The sequence below is a fragment of the Metopolophium dirhodum genome, chromosome 9, assembly GCF_019925205.1.
Source record: "Metopolophium dirhodum isolate CAU chromosome 9, ASM1992520v1, whole genome shotgun sequence".
In the NCBI taxonomy this organism is placed as follows: Eukaryota; Metazoa; Arthropoda; class Insecta; order Hemiptera; family Aphididae; genus Metopolophium; species Metopolophium dirhodum.
Window position 1 is genome coordinate 25,152,040 of NC_083568.1, and position 22,346 is coordinate 25,174,385.

The 22,346-nt window shown below is 33.2% G+C and overlaps 1 protein-coding gene across 1 annotated transcript in view; it reads left to right on the top strand.

Annotated features, from left to right (window-relative positions):
- Positions 1–22,346, top strand: part of LOC132952396 (T-cell leukemia homeobox protein 3-like) — a 45,863-nt gene that overhangs the window by 18,295 nt on the left and 5,222 nt on the right. Inside the window, 1 exon segment of the mRNA XM_061024689.1 lies at positions 15,077–15,314. Within this exon segment, the coding sequence (XP_060880672.1) occupies positions 15,077–15,314 (238 nt within the window).

Sequence of the window (22,346 nt, forward strand, 5' to 3'; positions counted from 1 at the left end):
GGACGTATATAATAAAATATAATAATACATAAAATGTTGAACAAATAGTTTTTTTTTTTTTTATTAATATTACGTCATATCTCTAATGCTCGATTGTTAATTTACAAAGTGATTTACAAGTGGTCCCAAACTCCCTAAAATACCGACATCAGTTTGTTGCGTGATTATACGAGATGTGTTAACATTCCCACTGTATAATATATGTATGCTTATTGTATATATATCATGCTTGTATGAAATAATGTATAAACGACGATAACGTCCACGTGATAACTGTGAAGTTAAACAAACAGAGCCACAAAAAAAACCTTTATAAATATTTATGTGGATAAGGTATACCTATTTCATAATATTATAAGCATTTTAATATCCGGCGAACCTATATGTTCTACTCTAATTGATCGACGTACATTATATACGTGCGGCCGTTATCGAATAAATGAATAATTAATTTCAAAAAGGACCGTTTACGCTGTAGACATCACTCATCCTATTAAGCACATAATATTTTATTAATTTGGTATATTTTCAAGAAAATATAAAAAATAAACGTTTAATCTCTTATTTTTACAACGGCATTTTAAATTTTGCATGAAATATGCAGGTTAGGTTTTCATCTTTCCGAAATTCATCAACAATTAATAATTATTATTTATTTATTATAATATGGACAGTTTTTTATATTAATTATAACATTTATTTACAACAATGTATACAATATTAAACGGTAACATAGCAAAAACAAAAGTAAGGCGAATCTCAATTGACAGATAAAGTTATAATAATATTGGTCAGATAGTCAGAGGAAGATAGAGGAATATAAAAAGAGTAGTGTTTCTGTTTGGATGTGAAGGGACTCTGAAGCTAATTTGCGTTAAGAAGAGGAATCAATAGAATTAGAAAGGACATATTTTTTCTTCGAACCCAAGTCGTCCCGGTATAACTGTTTCTGTATGTTCCAACAATTATTTTAATCTTTGTTGTTTTAAAATATTATATAATATGTACCTTGAATATATTAGTTATTATAATATATTACACTATTATTATTACATATTATTATGTAGGTATTACTAAAATTGTATATAGATATTATAGTATTATATGTATATAATATACGCATAGTGATTAATGTATATTTTAATCACACATGAACTACAATTACAACGAAATACGTTAAACGCAAACACAATTGTAATAATTACTTTAGACATTATTGTATGAGCGTATGTGTGTGTGCGTGCGTACCTTTAAATGTATTGTGTATAGTACTTACTATAGTTATGTCTTCATTCGTTCGTTCAACGTGTAATACGCTTGTAAATCTGTTTCCTCGTTTAAAATGTAAATGTGATCAGGTAAATCAAGACGGACGCGTGCGCGTTTTGGTATGGATTTTTTGAGATTGAAAACGAATAAAAAGTGTAAAACGATACAAAATATATAGTTTGATGTCTCAGAATATATATAATAATATATTTATATGCATCGACAAGCCGCACTCTGCTGCAGGTATATCCTATATATATATTGTGTGTGTGTGTGTGTGTTTGAATTTTTTATATGTACCAACGAGATTATGCATTTATGTACACGTCAGTCTATAGTGCGTATATTATAGGTATGCATTGAACGATACTATGTTAATAGTTTAAAAATATAGAAATTAAATCGAGTTCACAATATAAAATATATATCTAAAGATTAAAGATAACTTAGTCTTAATTTTCTATATTTTAATTCACCTATATAGAGAGATAGTTATAATGTATTCCAATTAATTTTATACAGCTACAAAACGTACTATTAAATGTCATTGGCGAATAATTGATTTTATTACTATACTTAGTATATATTATTCAGTACTATTAATACATTTAAACATTTTACATTTAGGTACTTTAAAATTGTTTTTTTTAAATTAATAAATCACTTATAGTAATGAATAATACACTATATCATATAACTTGTGAGTAGTTTTGTAAGAACTTCTTTAGTTCTTTATAAAGTTTTTAAAATGTACCTGCCTGCTATCTACTTATAACTCTAATATTACAGAAATTATTTAAAAATAATTGGGCATTATATCAAACTGTCACATTCCAAAAGTATGAAATAGCACGACGTATGCTATAATTATTTTTAAAATATATGCGATAATATTATATTAATTGTGTTAAACTATTCTAGATTAAATTATTTCAAACGATATGAAAGTCACTCATTTTTACGATAGATAGTGTTCTATTTCGTTAACGCCATGCAATTTTTCCGTCGCCTCAAATCAGCCTGCAGGTATTTGCTATATCTTCACCAAATTTGCAATAAAAAAATTAATTAACGAGGCGGCATTATAGGACTTGTGAAACGAATCGGTTATCGAAATATATATATACCATCTATATATTATATTATAATTTATAATGTATTTATAGTGCGTGGATGGATAGCCAAGGGTTTTGATTCGAAGTGTCAGGCTGACGTAACAGTTATATATATATATATATATATATATAGTATACGCGTATATAAATTAAGTGTGGCGGCGGTGGCGAATCCGTCGAATAACTTGATTCCAGCGGACGAAGGCGAACATTTAATTTTTCAAAGCCAATTAACAACGTTTTTCGCGATGTTTTATTAAGGGACTCGGCGGCGAGGAACTGCTTTCAGAGTTGTGTGGGTGCGTGTGTGTGGGTCAGATAAAGAGTGAAAGAGAGGAGAAAAGACAGCGAGCAGCGGGTAACTCGGTGCTGCAACAGCCGGATGTGTTTAATCCGTTTAGCTCCGGAATAATTAATCACCCGGCGCGCAGCCTCAGTACCGGAAAAAGTCCTATTTATATAATATATTGTATACGACGAGCGCGTAATTCTTAACGCCCGCACCGCCGCCGCCGCTCCGGCGGGCCTCCCCGACGGGTTTTGTTGCCCCGCCGGCCGGAAGTTAATTCGTTACCGGACGAATTTCCAAAACGATTTGACGGCCGCCGCCATCCTCCCCCCTCCCCGCCCCTCACGTGTCACGCCGCCGCACCTTACCACTCACCTCTGCCGGAAGATCATCGGTTTTGCGGGACGTTGCACGTCGCACCGCGTTTATATATCATTATTTAAAACGCGAGTGCTAGAGACGAAAATGGAGAGAGAGAGAGAGAGAGAGAGAGCGCGCGCGCGTTGTATATTATATATTATATATAATTCGATTAAGCTCTCGTCGCCGTCGCGCCATCGTCGTCGCAGTCGTTTCCGCAACATCTATGACCGATATTGTATATAAGATACGCATATTGTTGTATACGACTTTGAGCAAATAAATAGGACGGAGATGACGAGGCGTGGGTGGTATATATATACACGTCGGTGGAGTCAGCGCGGCGGCGGAGAGGCTTTTCGTTGGCCGCGTCGGATAAATTAACCGAAAACTTCACCCTCACCTTGTCCACCCCCCCCCCCCCCCCACCAATATAGCTGCGTGTTAAAATATTATATAATAATAATAATAATTAGTTGGTAATTTTAATGGGTTTCACCATGGCGGGCGCATAATATACGGCCTCGGATTTCCATTATTATAACGTCCGCCCGTCTTGCTCCCGCTGCAGCAGCTCGTCCTCCGTCGTCGTATAGTTTCTCGCCCCTCTCCTCCCTCTACACCCTAAATCACCCCTACATGACTTTCCCGCCCCTCGTGCCATCGCTATATATAAATATTGTAATACTGTGCACAAACGCCTCTGACGCCCGACCCTGTTTATCGTTTCGTTTTGTAATATGGTTGCGGACGGCGTCGCGTCGAAAACGATATTATACCATTAGGCATGCAGTTACAAAACGCACATTTTTCCTCTCTTCGATCGTTCGACGAGAGCAGTAGATGAATTTCATTATTTCGATAATACGAGTTCGACTGGACACGTATGTTATACATATATTGGTCAATATTACAATTATTATTATTATTATTATTATTATTATTGTATGGGTAACATTATTTACGCACGCGCCTGCAGGTAGGTGAACTCTTGAACGTCATTTCTTTATGCTAAATTACGCGCGACCGACAAAAGTGAACGTGCTTGTGGTTTATATGATAATTAGTAATAACTAATAACATACCTAATAATATTATATACGAGTACGCACGCAGGACGCAGAAGTCGTACATTATCATTATTTACTCATCAAATACGTATTTTATGTATATCTATTATAATTATGTTAGTAATTGATATTATAGGCTTATCACGTATATTATAATATTATAGCTGATTAGTGTGTTATCGCAAATTATTATATCAGCTTAAACAACGCGTGTAGGCATATGTATATGTGCCACTGCACGTTGCCAAAAACCATTTATAGTTATTCAATTAAAGTTGTATTATTTTTATATAGCAATAGCTTATTTTAATAACTGATGATAGAACACTAATAATCGATGGTAATATTATTTATATTAAATACAGGCGTACGACGATACCTACATTTACCTAATATTAATACATTTATAAAATAAACCTACATATAACGGCCGCAGTGTATTAATTTTCTGAGAAATGAGAGCTTATAGTTTTTCAGAAGAGTTTTCATAATTAGTAATTACCTATATCATATATTTTGTACTTATCGTATATAAAATGTATCGTTTCGTTACGAATCATACGGAATACTTTGTATGGATATCGAGATTAACAATAATTACATGTATACTTTATTAGTTATATTAAAGGTAATATTATAATGTATAATGTATATGTAGTATATTGTATATATATTATATACATATAATATAATATACGATAGTTATACTGATAACATATATTATTACAAGTGACAAATCACACCAATTACTAATATCAGTAACTTCTTACCAGGACGTTGTTTTTTTAAATGTATGTATCCCCGCGTACCTACTCATAAATAATATATTTTTTCATTGACTTGTTACAAATTTGTAAATATTCGTGGAAATTCTGATTATAATATCTCTTCTGTAGAAAACCAGTAGGTACAAAGAAAATATTATTTCATTTCGAAATGTGTTTCTTCAGATCGATCAATAATCGTTCGTCTGTACTCTATATTTCATTTTTCTGATGGGTTTTAAATTATAATTTATGTTGTACCTATATAGGTACCACATGCAATATGTGGGTGTTTGAGGTTACGACACGTCAAGGCTAAATTTGTTTTTATTTTTTCGAGCGATCATTACAAATTGTATTTGCTATTATGACTAACTTGGTTTTTAATTTCATCACGTTTGAAATTCATTAAAAACTATTCGAGTTTTGTCTGAAATATATACGCTGAGCATAATATTATACAATATTGTGTGCAGTATAAACACTATAAACCTATTATAATAAGTATTACCTAAATAAAATAAGGATAGAGTTCAATGTTTGATCTAGTAATATCTAAATATTATTATATACTACCAGTCAAGGATTTTCATTGTACCTATCAACATTTCAAGTATTAGGTACTTCATCAACACGGTGAGTACGACACGATCGATTACAATATTATTTATACGATAGTCACCATGTAGGTACGTAAAACCGTATAGGTAACTCGTAATGTATTCAATATTCAGCTCGCGGGAGTGTTTCATAAACTGTCAAATGAAATATCAACCCATATTATATGTATCTATATAATATGTATCTAAACACATCGATAAGCTGCATGGACGTATACATATTTTATAATAATTATAAAAACAGCGAATAAATCCGTGGGATATATTATTATAGTTTGTAAGAACGCCCCGCAGAACTTATGATATGAACACGACATCACATAACCACGGTAATGGAATTATTGTGCAGTGTGCTGCAGTGACGAAGAAAGGTTTGGTTTGGACTATATTATACTATATTTTACAATATCATGTTGTTTCCAGCAATTTTTCGACGATTTTGATGAAATAAATTTGAAATGCCTGTTGTGGAATATATTGTGCATTGTGCATTCACCGTAAGTTTAGTCGTCGTAACGCTATGTATATAATGTAAGCATAGTATAACCATTGCCCATTAACCATCGCACTCTGACTCTTCCTAAACCGCACCTATGTATAGGTTATATATAACGTGTGAAAATTATAGTTTCTCTACTTTGTTTTTAAGTTTAGACATTTACATCGTATTTACCTAGTATATATCTAACGCATGTTATTGAATGAAAAATAATGCATAACGTCATATTATAAAAATATATAACATTATCATCAATTTATTATTATAATATATGCTACAAATAGTCTATTAAACCAAGTGGTGGCGATTATGAATAATATTGTCGTGACGCGGAGTTGGAAACAATGCGGATCGTGATTGAGACGACCCTGCTCTATCTCATCCCAACACAATATATAATAATATAATAATATAATAAAAACCTCGACCCGCTCGACCTCATCCAGCTACAACAGTATTCTAATAGTCCCGTGGACGAATATACAGGAAGATTGATGTGACGATGGTGTATATTACTATGTTGTATACGTGGAAAATCATATTAACTTCAGTCATCTATACATTTTATATATCCGCATACTGCAGTATACTATAGTGTATCGTATATTTCTATGTTCTTCTATTACCTTCGCCAAGTCTCTCTCGTCATCACTATATAATATACTTGCGCGGTCACCGTATTATTCCGCATAGGTATAATTCAGTCTATAAGTATATAATACGTATTACAATATAGCACCTATTTATATTATAATAATATAGTTGTCAGTTGAACAATATTAATGTCGTTATTATAATAATAATATTATATGTACGAGGCGCGCGCGTGTTTATTGGTGTTGGAGTGCGAGTGTCGAGTGGTGATGAACGGGGGGGGAGGGGGAGTTCAGCGCCATTGTTTTTTTTCATGGATTTCAGTTCATGACTAGAGGGGGAGGGGACACGTACTTACACAATCTAATATGATCCATCATGCGCACGGTGTTATTATAAAAATCATTTTATACTCGCGTATAAAACCAAGCCGCGACATAAAGATCAAAAGAACACGAGTCGGACGAGATGTATACAATCAAAACATAAATAGATACGAAATAGTAGACACGAAGGTCGTTGCAGCAGTGGTTGTCCATTGAGGAGGACATAATATTATTGTCTCTACGAATTGGTTGTTCGGAAATTATTGTTGCGCGCGTGACGCTGCACGGAGATGCCACGCGTCTTGTAACGTCCAAAGTTCGCGAAATTAGTACTTTTCGTGCATTTATTGAGACACGAAAGAGACTTACTGCAGGTTCTCACTCTCTCTCTCTCTTTACTTATCTCTCTGCGCTATTTTTCCTATAGAGGTCTATATTAGGTTAGGTTAGACCAGTAGGTAGACCAGGTCGTGTGAAAACCCTTTTATTTTATGTAACATAAAACTATTGCCTATTGGTAAGTATATTGTGGTATCGATACTCGTCGTTCGTGTCACTGTCGAGTTAATTTCCCATATAAATATATACTATAAATTATAATAAGCACATTTTGTAGGTATAGTTAGTCAGTTTTTATTGTTATGGAGTGGAAACCATCGCCTTTCACAAAAAAAAATCTGAGGTGGAACATGAATGACGAGCTTTTTTTGTATCTGAAGCGTGTCGAATGAAAAACTGTGATTAATTATTTTTGACCGGCGTGACACAAAAAAAAAACAATGAATAAAAACACATCTTGCTTATATTATATATTATATAATCCACCTACTCCAACAAAAATATCCGAATAATACAGATATTTAGTAGGCAAACTTATCTAAAACATGATCTAGGTATATATTATTTTTGAAATTCGTTGATGTATAAATAAATAAGATGATTTACTCTTGAAATGTGTTTAAACTAATTCCAATGTTTACATAATATGCAGTTGAGGAAGCTCGCAGTGTATAAGTTTCTCTATCGTTTCAGATTTAACGCTATAGTTGTATCCAGATTTACATAATATTATTTGTGCTACTTACATAATAATATTCGTATGATATTATTATAATACATATTCTATCTTAATATATACCTATACTATAAAATATTCTACTCATCATACCTATGTGTTTACGTATCATATACCAATAAAAGTCCGTGCGAAGACGACTATGGTATAGCAATCTCCTCCCCTCGCGCGTCGCAACCACTCCAACCACATCATCATCACCAACAACAACCTACCCCTCGGTCGAGGAGCCATGTCCGCCGGCATAATAATACAATTATTATTACTATAATACGTATAATGTGTGTACGTCATGGTAATAATAATTATTATGTGTGTCGTGGGTCGCGGCCGTCGTCCTAGGCGGGGTCGGCGGAGTCCGCCCCTCGGGCACTCGCGCGGTACGTCAAAGCCGTTCGTGGTCCTACGGTCGCGTTGCCCCGCCTCCCCCATCCCACCGTTCGTGCGATCGTGCACGTGACCGATTTTTTTTTTGTTCTTTACAAGCACACAACGACTTCACTGTATGCGAGGTATTATATAGATAGGCAGGTACCTACGGCCCATACCGTTATATCCATCATGCACACGGCCACGGCGACTCTTCCAAGTCCTCTAACCGGCTTGCGACAGTCGTCTAACTTCGTCGTCTCATCGATAAAATATGTTTGTGTTTGTGTGTTTTTTTTTTCAATAAAACAACAAGCGCGCGTCAATTTAGTCAACCCAAATATGCGTGTAGGTATAGATATCTTATTTTCGCAATTGTTTTATGGCTGTAATTTTTTCTGGTCTGGATTTTATATTTTTTTTTCATCCGAAGCAATTATTTTTTATCAACATTTATTAATGTGCATATTACATATATTATGTGCTTAAACGCAGAATGTATATTATATTAGATGTCTATTGTATATATAAATTATACTTATAAATGTTTTTCTTTATAAGCATTTAATTACATTTGCTGTGAAGTGCAGGTATATATACCTGAAAACGATATTTGTTTAATATTGATACTATTACCTACTTATATATGGCTATATGTACTGCAACGTATAGTTCGGGAAAAATTAACGACAATATTGTCAATAACCGTATGGGGGACCTTCATTGAGGGTATATAGGGTATATCCATGTATAATGTATATACGCATATAGTGTAAGATACCTATATAAGTACCTACTGTAAAAACAATGTATAAAAATGAGCTCGAAAAAAAAAAGAAAATACAATGCGCTAATTGAATCGCTCTATATGCGTTTCTAATCCTATTATACTCGTATATATGTATATATTATGTAGGGATGGATAATATAAATCATCTGTTTTTGATAATAATACATATATATCTGTCGTTACATTTCATATATGATATATGTACCTACAGATATTTATATAAACATTTAACAGCTCGGCATCTCGGCTGTCTGCAGGCACACGTCTGCTACAAGTGCGGTGCGTTTATAGTATTACTAAATAAATATATAATGTATAAATCGTGCGAATAAAGAAAAACGCAACCCCGTGTATATGTAATATTGCCACTGGTCAAAATATTTTGCGCTCAAATGTCATATACTAATAGTGCCCCGATGACGATTTCGAGCTTGATTTGGTCGAATATGCTGCAGGATATAATATATCTGCAGTGCTCGGCTCAGGGTATAGGGCAGTATACCTACCCTACACTGTGTGCGTGTTTCTATATTTATATATATACGCATACAAACATACACTATTACATAACATATATAACATATATACTTTTTATACTATTCATATTTAAGTGCACACACACATATATATATGTATAGCTAAGTATAAATGGGATCGCGTATAATATATTATGTACCTATATATATATATATATATTACATGCAAAGGCGGTCGCCTGCGTATATAATGCAGCGCCGCGTGCGCGTAAAAACTATGGTTTACGATTTTTTGCGCGAGGAGGGGCCAAACGGCGAGTTATTTAAATGCGACGGGCGCTCGTAAAAACCGCAACCGATTCTCCCAATATCGCGCAAACGTCGTATAATACCCACGTGTAGTACATATATATACCTACATAATATTATACACACGCAGTGGCAGTATATAGTCAGAGTAGTAGTCTATATTATTATATACTGCACCCGTATACCCGTGTAAATATATTTGTATTTTATATACCGGACTATATATACCTATATACAATATTATAGTCTAAATATACCACCGCGATTATATAATATGTATTTTATACATTATATAGGTACGTCGTGCATATATTATTGTTGTTACGATTATTATACGCACACATATTTTATTCGACACTATTTTCGCAGTGACGGTTGGGAGGGGGGGTGGAATCCCATGTATGTACACTTCTGCTTATGTACATTGTACATGTATTCTATATAGGTAGGTATACGCCAATATGCCATAATATAATATGCGAAAAATAAACTCTTTATATAAGTTTTACTCTTATTCGTGAGGTTTATGTACATGACTATATGAGGTACACACATTTTTATGGTCATAAGGGCTCCTGCGGCTGGAATTGATATATTAGATAGTATGTGTGTGTGTATATGATAACATGTCCCTATATATATTGTGTATCTCTTTCCTGCCACCAATGCACTAGCATATATACAGCACCGTCAACGCAGAGGTGGCACAAAGTCACCATGTATATAGGTACCTATCTGTAAATACGCGTCAAGTATATTATGTATACCTTATACATATAATATTTAAGAACTTCATAATATATTATATAGTATGTAGGCACTACAGTGCGACGATATAATATATTATTATAACTTCGAGCTGTGGGGTTGGATTCAGATTACATAATAGTATAAATGCCACGCTAAATCTAACTTTTATATAATATATATAGGTATATTGATAGGTACGTGTGTTGATTTTGCAACCGAGGTCTGAGTATAGGATGTTAACAGACTGCTGGTGACTTGGTTTTTTTGTGTAATATAGAAGTTCATTTAGGTATACCACCGCGTATAGGTTAGTATAATATGTGTAATATCGTATACGATGTTTTAAAATATTCAATTTTTGGAACAAGTTTTTTTGATAGAAAGACACCTAATACATAATGGGGTTTCTGGAGTTTTTAAATGTCACGTCGTAATACATTTCAAAATGTGTGTATCAAACGATTTAATTTATAATGTTGTTACTTATTAAAATATTATGACATTATTGATAAACCATTGTTTTTTATAGTAGATATCTATTTCTATTATAATTTATAATATTATATATAGCTTATATGTATGAAACTAAATAGACCCCGCGTTAAGTAAACTTAAATATGCTCATAGTGTCATTAATTGAGAAGTAACAATTTCATAGCATTTGAGAGGAATAGTCTTTATAGGAGCATAAAATATTTGGTTTTGTTAAATGTAAAGACAACGGCGTGGGATACGCCATAGCTTTAAAGTTCCCCTAGTTCATTGTACCGTTCTAAGTTTAACCCATTATCAGATTTATGTACTTTCTAATTAAAACCCTATAATTCTACGTACTATACTACGTGAGTACTATACATATACGTATTGGTTATTACCTTACGATAACTATAATTTTATGTTTATCCTATTATGTAGGTATATCGCATACGACATACATTAAAAACAGTGTAATTTATTAATATTTATTATGATATATTATTATGTGTTATTTTTGTATTAAAAATACATATGGTCATTGTTGTTTTCTATATAATATTATGGGTGTATACTGCGTGTACATACACTATGTGTCTATATTATGTATAGTTTATATGTCATATTTTATAATATTAGCTAGGTACGTCCAGTAAAAAAAAAATAATGGCTGCGTTTAATGTTCAAACTGGTTCCCAGCTGGCAGTAGTTTAATCACAGTGTATCAGATATATCCGAGTTTGCAGTTCCGACTGTAATAGTATGCATTATATAAAATCGTGACTCGTGAGAATTTGTATATAAGTACATATTATATTATATTTTTATATTTGCTAGCTATATATTCGTTGGACCATCGAACTTTTTTGTTTCACATTTAATATTATATTATATTGGTTCCTATTCCGTCGAGACACATTTTATCGTGACTATTAACAATTATATATTTTGTGCCTAAACGTTTTTGTCGTAAACATTTCATCGGTAATCGATGATATAAAAATAACTTCTCGCCCAAAACATAATGAACATAATATATTATATGTATATTTAATGGCTAATAAGTAATAATCGTTCAAATTCGATTGGTACAATAATTGGTTTCTAATGTCATTGAAACTATATTATATACATAATGATGCTATAAAAAAAAACCTGTTTTTCGATAACAAATAACAAAAACTTATAGGTATCTATATTATTCATATACATAGGTAGGTACACTTATTATAATAATATAATACATAAAATATTACTTACCTAATTCGTTTTATACTCTATATAATATATCATTATCTTTCACGTATATAATAATAATATGTAATATTAATTAATTAAGAAAATAACCTTGGACAGTTGTATATTATTATTTATATTTGAGCATTTCTACGTTAACAAACATTTTTTTTTTTAATTGCATTGTACCTATGTGGTATGCGGATACTATCCTAGCGCCTATCTATGCCTAAGAAAATATAAAGTATATAAGCACCACTAGAGACATTGTTCGACTTAGGATCATTATTTGGGTTTTCGTTATTATTGTTATGGTCCATTAACACATTTTGAAAACATAAAATACATTATAATGACGTGTACTTAATACTTATGGTAGAAGGTACATTTAAAATTATTAAGAAATCATGCAAACTGGTATAATTTATCGAATAAAAATAAATTTAATTTTGATCATCAATAAACACATGTTTAATCGAGTGTTCTATATCAAAATTAAAAGATATTATTTTATAATATTGTATAACATAAAAATACTAGTATTTGTCAAGTATTGGTATACCTAAATACGATGGTATAGGTACGATTATTATTACCACTATACATTCATAGAAATAAAAGAATTTTAACCGTTAAAATTACATAATATAGCTGATAACATACATTGGATAATTAATTAATAATATAATTGTATTATGTCAAGTGCTTAGCATACTAATGAATAATGACCATAATATTTGTATACTCTAGTACCTACCCATAACATGCAGTAATAGGTACTTATGGTATATAGATATATTATATATTCTCTATACTTAATAATAATAATGACGTACGTGTAAGACTTTTTCTTTTTTTATATAATTACCGATATATTATGCGTTTATAATATGTACCCACCTATACCCTATTTTTTTGTTTGCCGGGACATTTTATAAACCCGATATAATATACCCGGAAATCTCCACGGGATTGCAACCATCGTTTTAGTTTTTCCCCCATCGCGGTGTATACAAGCACGGTAAAGTTGAGTAATTTATCAAGTTTTGAACACAACTTAAATATAATGAATGAAAAAAAAAAAATCGAAATTCTCGAAGAAAGAAATAAGCATTTTACGAGATTAAATGTCACACGAGCTTACAAAGTTTCTACGATGACGGCGGATGTATGGTGGGGCTGCAGCAGAAGGGCGCGCGCCGGCGATACTAGGAAAACGAACTGCGATAATCATAATAATATGATCGCGTACATCCCCTACAGACCCAAATACCCAATATATATTTTATAATATTGTGAATTGTAATAATATACTGTCTTAACACGGTTTTGACAACGTTGTCGTAATAACATGTGTAGGTATGACACAAATACTGTTGGATATGCAGACGGATCAATGTTAATAGTATACTATATAGGTTATTACGCCATTATCGGTACCTGTATACCTATACCATATACCATGATACCTACACCAAATTATAATAATATATTTACCGTTCTTTTTCTCCTAAAATACAAACATATTGTAACAAGAAATATAAATCGATAATGCTTTCCGAACATAATTTCATTCCTTTGCGATGGTATCGTATATCTTCAGTATGCTGTCATTAGGTATATATGGTTTGAGAGGCTCTGGCGCACTGCAATAGGATTATATACTTATTTTTAAACATTTTATTTCGGAAAGCGAAGTGATCGGTTTTTGTACCTGCACCCATTCACACGGCATAAAAATATAGTGATATTATATTATGTGAAATATAATGACGCAGCTGACCTGCAGCATGATGATGTTACAATACGCATTTGTCCGTATAATTTAATTATTTAAACAATAGTTTGTATTCCACTCTGGTCTATTGTTGTAATGATTGCGTTATAACTCAGAGATTTATTAGGTAATATTATATTATTCTGTAATTATTATTATTCAGCTTATGTCGATAGAATTATGTTACTGGAATGTTACTGGAATGCTGGTTGTATATCGATCTAGATAGTAGATATACATACACCGTAATATTATAACTCTCACTAATAATTTTTTTTTTTAAATTATCAGTATCAGATCACTGGCTGACTGGTTCCATATTTATATGTTGTATACATATATATTTTTATAGGGTAACTACCTTCACTATGTTTTAAAAATTTCAAATAGTAAATTTACTGCGAGTAATTAGTTATTACTTATTAGTAAGTACCTAATTAGTTTTTTCCATGAAAGTTATTAAATATGTATAAATTAAACATATTCATAAATTTATGCATTTTAAAATGTGAAATATAATTATATTAGAGTGATATTAGAGTGTTATTAAACAAAATTGCATTGCGAACATGTAAATATATAAACTATTATTATTATAATAATATGTATGATAATATACACGTTTGATATTGATTTGACTTTGAATTTAGTTTTTAGCCACGACCCATATCTCATTCGCTATATTATTCTGCAGTCTTTTTTCGTTTATTCTCTATATTGTTTCAAAATGTTGTTGTTTACAAATTGTTAAATATTTAACATACACTACATTGTTTAGTTGGTACGTTATTCAGCCTATTTAGCATCTACTGTATTAAAATAAAATAAACTGAAATAGGACAATGTTGTTGAGGTGACGGGCGTGTAAAAAAATTAATAATGAACTTATATCACTTGTGTGTCGCATAATATAGGTTGTGCTGGCGGACTTTTGGGCACCCGACGCATTGGACATCCGTACCAGAACCGGACGCCACCCAAGAGGAAAAAGCCACGCACGTCGTTCACGCGCAGTCAGATTTCACAGCTCGAGGAGAAGTTCAACAAGCACAGATATCTGTCATCCGTTGACCGAGCGGCCCTGGCAAAAGCGCTCAAGATGACCGACGCGCAGGTCAAAACGTGGTTCCAGAACAGACGCACCAAATGGAGGTAAGAATAGAAGTTTTGTTGATTATTCCATAACACATAGACATATTATTATGTTATGGCACCGCGGTCGTTCGTATATCCAACGTGTGGATCACATTTGGGAAACATTCATGTTTTACCGCGGGCGCACAAATATATTCTTATAGATAGTTTTGTAAATTAAAAAACACATTACTTTGGTGTTTCGTATGGTTAAATCTTTTTTGCAGCAAAAATCTAAATGTTTATCATTTTTAATAAATGTCACCCTGTATACAAAAAAAACAATTAATGTAACAATATTATAGGTAATACATAGTTTACTGGGGTAGAATAATATACCAGCTAATATTAATTATTACTATTCAGTGTAACGATTTGACCGAAACAGTATGATACGTCATGTTTCGAATCGCGTGTCGTTTTTACAACAATATATTCATACCTACACAGTAATACACAATATATACGCATGTGCAAGAAAAAAAATCGCCAACAATAAATCGAATAATAATAAATTGTCCGCGCCGATCGATGATGCTGCATGTGCAGGGCGTTGACTTTTTATCATTTTTAAATTTTGGTATTGTTACGTAGGTACATATTATATTTTATGTTCACTGGGTAAATATTTCGGTGCCGTGAGATCAAAAGTAGTTAAACGCCGACCATACCTAGATTTATACAGGTACGTATGCGATATAAAACAATAATTTGTCGTTCATTAACAACTCCATTATACACATATAATAATAATAAATAGGTCCATTACGACTCGTAAAACGTACATAATATCGTTATAAAATCGAGACGGCGGCTTCGAAAAGCATACCTACTTTTATATTATAATAATATATTTATATATAGACACGGGCGACTTAAAAGTACACGTTCGCGCGTATTACTCGCACTGATAAATAATACAAGACCAGTTTATCGCTTCCACGTCCACGAGCGTAAAATAATAATAATAATAATAATAATAATGATATTATGATGTGAATTCTCCCCCGTGCACTGCTGCTTGCGCTGTCAACGACCCCTTTTCCGATATTATAATATATAAACGCGTTCGATCGACAGTCCTCCTAACCGTTATACATATATATGTATAGAGCATTATGTTACACAACACGCGTATAGCGCACGACATCATAACATAATGGTAATAAGAATAATAAACTAAATTATATTATCGCACCCGACGTGTCCCTATATAAAATTAATTTATAATAATATAATAATATAACAACTATCGCCGCTGCCGTGACGGTTGCGCGCACTCGGACAATGATGACGGCGAAAACAAAACTCGATTTTTCTATGCATACAATATTGGTTTTTGATTATTTTTTCTAACGTGCAGGGTTTGATGAGACGGGAGACCAAACAAAAATTCGTATGATATACCTAAGTATATATCATCGATACAGCCGTTTTAAATGTATTTTTAACATAATATATTATAATAATATTGTGCCGTTCGTTTGATTTCGATGTCGACGGAGAAATTAACTGTATAATATTATTATTACGTTCCGGTATAATAATATAATACAATATATGATATAGTAATATGTATATATTATTATTGTGACAAATCGGTCGGCGTCGCGCCAAACAAAACGTTATAATATAATTCAGTCGGCGACAAAACGCGATAAAAACGACGACGGGAGAGGTAAAACGAGAATGAAAAAAAAAAAACAACAACCAAGTCCATTAGAAGCTTTTAAAATTCCTGTCACCTTTTCGGGCCACTATTAAGTGGTTTTAATATACCATTTCTACTTCTTCTTCTTCTTCTTCTTTCCTTCGTCTCTGTTTGTGTTCTTTTTTTTTTTTTTTAATTACACGTGTTATCCGAGCCGACACGGTTAATGCATATTCCGTGTAATCGGTGGCGCCCCCAGTGGATATCACGGGCGAACCAGTTGCCCCGCGCTCGCCCGTGTATATATAGGTACCTATATTATTCTTCTGCGTGTACATATTATATACATATAATATACCTACCCACCTATATATATATATATATATATATATACAGTCGTATTGCGTACACGCATTTCGTATGTATATAATATTATATTATTGTGGGACGCCGCTCGAGGTAAATACTTAGGTACGATAATAATAATATATAATATTACGGTCGGTGTGCGTATACATTTACCGCCGTTTTTACTACCGCCGCCGCGCTACAAGAGTAAACAGACAAATGGACGTGTTTGTTTGTTTTGCCTCCCTCGAGCAAGCGCGCGCGCGCGCGATCGCCCACCACTGCCAAGATATTATTATTATCGTACTGCAGCCGTCATCAGCAGCGGCGCAATAAAACAAACGCTCGGACGACGACTGCAGCAGCAGCAGTGGTGCATCGGTGAGAGGAGATGGGGCGACGGGGACACTGTCTTTTCCGTCGATTGAGCCGATTGTGTGCTCAAGTCTTCGGCCGCTGCTGCTGCAGTAGTGCAGCACCGTTTAAAGAAGTCGGACTTATATAGAACGAAAACGCGTGACGTGTCCATTTGTCGTTCTAAGTAATAATAATTGTTTAATGATAACCATCACTGATGATTGATATGTACAACATGATATGTCATATCGACGAAACATGACTATACGGCAAACTATAGACATTGTTTTTAAATATTAGATATCTTTTATGCGTAGCTGGTGATAGGCGATAGACTATACTATTGTTGTCTACTGTTATTATTGCTGACGAACAATAATAAAATCGTAAGCAGTTTGAATATTAATTAATAACTGTTTCGCAGATTTTTTTTCACTCTACGCTCTGTCTTTGATTAGGGGTGGGCGGTATGATCTTGAGGTGTGTAAAATACCACCACCCTTTATTCGACAACTCCATTTGCACTTCAGATCTGAATAGAAAATTCCTATTTTTTTAAAATCGGTTCGTCCGCGCGCGTTCGACTGAATACTGTTATATTATTACGATTTGGGAATATACTGTAACGTCTCCACTTCACCTGGGGCTCTTACTATAAAGTAATACCTACCTAATCTTTTACGTCGCCAGTGATTAGATTTATTTAATTTTGAATTTTTTTTTATTGAAATCCTGCATTTTGTTTTTGCGATTTATTTTGCGGGGGAACAATTACATTTTTTTCGGTCGTCTCCTGTGCGTTATTCGGAACTGTGCGACGCAAACGCGCGCTGTCGTTATACCCATCACGCGACGACTGGCGCATCGCCTACATAATTATTATACCCCATTGTCCGAGTACAAACAAACGCTATTCATTTAAGAGGTAAACAAATAATTTACGACGCAATCGTATAATAATATAACCGTACACGGCACGTGTATAATTGTTATTATAATATACCTACCTGTACGCGGTCCTGTTTATTGTGCGTGCAGTGGTGTCGGTTCGGGAGGAGTCGAACCTGTTTTTTTTTTCTCGCTAGAAAAAGGGCCGACAGTGGCGAGACGTGTGTGCGATAAGCGCGGACGGCGGCGCCACACGACGGGACGACGAAATCCGACGTAGCGCCACCGGACCGCTTCCCGCGCCACCATCCGTCCGCAACCGTACAGTAACAGTCGCGGCGGCGTTGTTTTCTCTCACTCGCACACCCGTCTCCTCTCATCGCGTGGGGCGAAGAGCGAGACCAGCACTGACGGATTATAAGGACACACACTGAAAATTGGGCATTAACGCGCGTATTAAAATATAGTACCTACGTATATAGGTAATAATAATATAACGACGCGACACGGCGCGCGCTTATAAAACGCTATATATTCCATATAATTTCACGAAAACCCGGCGACGAAGATTCCAACGAAATACATTATGATAGTGTAATGTTATAAATAAAACCTAAATAGTGACGGATTAGTGGTCGTGTTTGTATATCATATTGGAATTTAGTGTGTTCAGCAGTAGATAATAATATGACGTAGGGATAAGCCCCTAGTTAGGTACACGTGTTATCGACCTATATATTTTAGACTTCAGAGCAAGTAATACAATATACAAACTGCAGCCGACGACTGGTGATTATAATATTATTATTGTGTGATACGTGATAATAGTTTCTCGATGGTCGCGCGTATGTAATATTATAATATTATTGTATTGTAATCGAAATAGAATTATCGTTAAGTATAATGCTGATTAAATTTTGGAGACGGAAAACTATTATGTACAAATTGTGTTAGTATACAATAAACAGTGTTGTGTATTTCCAATGACCATAGTGCATAATTCAGTGACTATTTAGTGCTAACGTCGATCAGCTAATATTATAATATAAGTTGAGTTGTAGTTACTACATTATTTACCGAGAGTTAAACATTTTTTTAAACATTAAATCAGAAATCGCGAATAAGTATGGTAAATAATTCACCTGACACTTTATTGCAATCGCTCGCCTTTTGAACAATCTTCAATTCATTTAATACGTATCTTTAAATATAGAAATCTTTGCAGAATTAAAAAAATTAAATAATAATTATATTATTGACAATTTTCATTGGTCATAATTCGTTAATCTTCATTCTTCCCATTTAAATTCTTCCCGTTCGATATTTTAGGTGAATACATCTCAAAAATATCACAATTGTACATTAAAACTACGTTTAAAAATTAGTGATCTTCGTGATAAACACTATAATATAATTTAATATAATATGTAGGTATTACAATATTTGTACAACGTAAGTGTGCTGTTTTAAGTTAAGTAGGTACTATAATATTATATAATAACCATACAATTGGGTAGGTAAATTTATTGTAGTTCGACGATTAATTTGCGTACACATGTGTTGTTCAATCAGTTTTAAATATTAGACTTACCGCGAGTTTGGAAGTAATAGCTACTTTTAAGTAAGAATTTAATGTCTTATAAGTTATAATATAATAGATTCTCTTATACAATCTTTACGATAATGGTTTAACTTAAACGCAAAACGAAAGAATATATTAATATAGGTAATAATAATTTGTGTAGGTACGATTATTTGTTTAATTAAATCACCTACACGTATAAAGAGGGATAGTTATTGCTGCTACTGAAACTACTAATAAGAATAATAATGCCTTGCGGGGTCGTATTATAAAGTGTTTCTGAAAAGTACTTACCGTAATTATTACCACCACGCTCTATACCGCGGTATTAGAACACGATAGGTATGCTCGCATATATATTATTATAATAATGATGTCGTTTTCGCCGTGAAACTGCAAATTCTCTTAGACCTTAGTTAATAATAATAATATGTGTAATCGCCGTCATCTGATCTGAGTTTATAATATACAAACCCTGTATGTATGTATATAAAATGTACATAATAATATATTATTAAACAATAACGCACGTCTCGTTTGAAAGTTTAACATCAGTTTAACATTTACCGAGATAAAAGTTTACTCGACGGAAAATGACAGCGTGCTAAAAGCGAATTTATAAACGATATATAGGTACCTATTTAGGAATCTATATATTATTATATAAGCACGTGCATTTAGTGGTTACGACTTACGGGAAACTTGCCCGGGGCAAGTATAAATTTGTGTACATTGTACGCAATACCCAATTTTAGCAGACAGTATAATTATATGACTAAATCTCAATAGCTAATGCTAATGCATCATAACATTATATTGTATTGCCTGGAAAATAATGTAATAACATTCACGTAAAACGTCATTATTATTTTTAAGTACTTATCGATTCTCAATAAATTCACGATATTATTGGAGTTTTTTTCGTCTTTGTTAGCCATACTCGAACCTTGGCTATGACTGCGATTATCGCGAATCTACCGAAATCTGTTCATTGAACACCTCTATATTATCTCGAAATGTATAATATTATACAACGTTTTTATAAATATTTTTTTGCAGCGAATTCATGTCACAATATCGATACACTCATAGCCCGGTGCAACATAATAATTATTATTATTATTGTGTGTATAGTTTGTGTGAAAGAGAACCCGGATTTCCGCGGCGCGTACCCATATACGTAATAACATGAAATGATCGATGTTTATTGCTATACGACGACTATAATATAATATAATATCGTAATACTCAATACAGTAATCGTCATTTTGAAACGTGAGGTTTATGTATGAACGGACGTTTCCGTTCGTACTCGTACACGATAATATACAAACATGCCGCCGACGCCTACGCCTGCACGCCGCACCGGTGTCGTATATAATATAATATCAAAAGATTATTTATTTTTTTCGTCGTCTTTCCTCCGTTTAACACGGCGGCGGCGGCGGCGTCTGTCGTTTGATAAAAAAAAAAAAAAAAAAAAAAAATGAGTAAATCGAATATTTACGGGATGTGCGAAAAACGTACCTACACGCGAACGTATATGGAAATGAAATCGTTTGTAATACCGTAAGACGCTTAATGATACGCCGCACGTATAATACACACGTGTTATAATATCGAGGAGACTCGAGCGAGAGACACGCGCAAACGATAGCTATTATAATATATTATTATGATTACGAGTGTAGGATTTTAATATTTATGTGTTTACTTAGGTACGTCAGTTCGGCGTCGATTGTATTTATATAATAATATAATAGTCGTTGTATTATAATATTTCTATTATAAACGCATCGACAATGTAATTTTGAATTTGTTTTTTTTTTACGTTTTTTCGTACTTATTATCATTATTATTATGATAATATATTATGTAGACATATTTACATCATTGGAAATAGTTTTTAAAAGCTCGGTATAGTCGCCAAACGGTTAAAAAAAAATGCACTTACCACACTTAAATTACAATATACTATACTAACAATTGGTGGGGTAAATGCGCGGTGTAAAATGTTATTGGTATTGTTTAAGAATCATTAATATAATGTCTTGCGGATTTATTCCAACAACCGCTAATGAATGTGAACTTTTAGATCCGGTTACCTATAGACCTACCTACCTATATACCTATCATATTATATTTCGTGCCGTGATAAACGTAACAATAGTCTTCGACTGTGCTGTGTAGGCATTATATACACGCGTATCATATTGTATAAGAC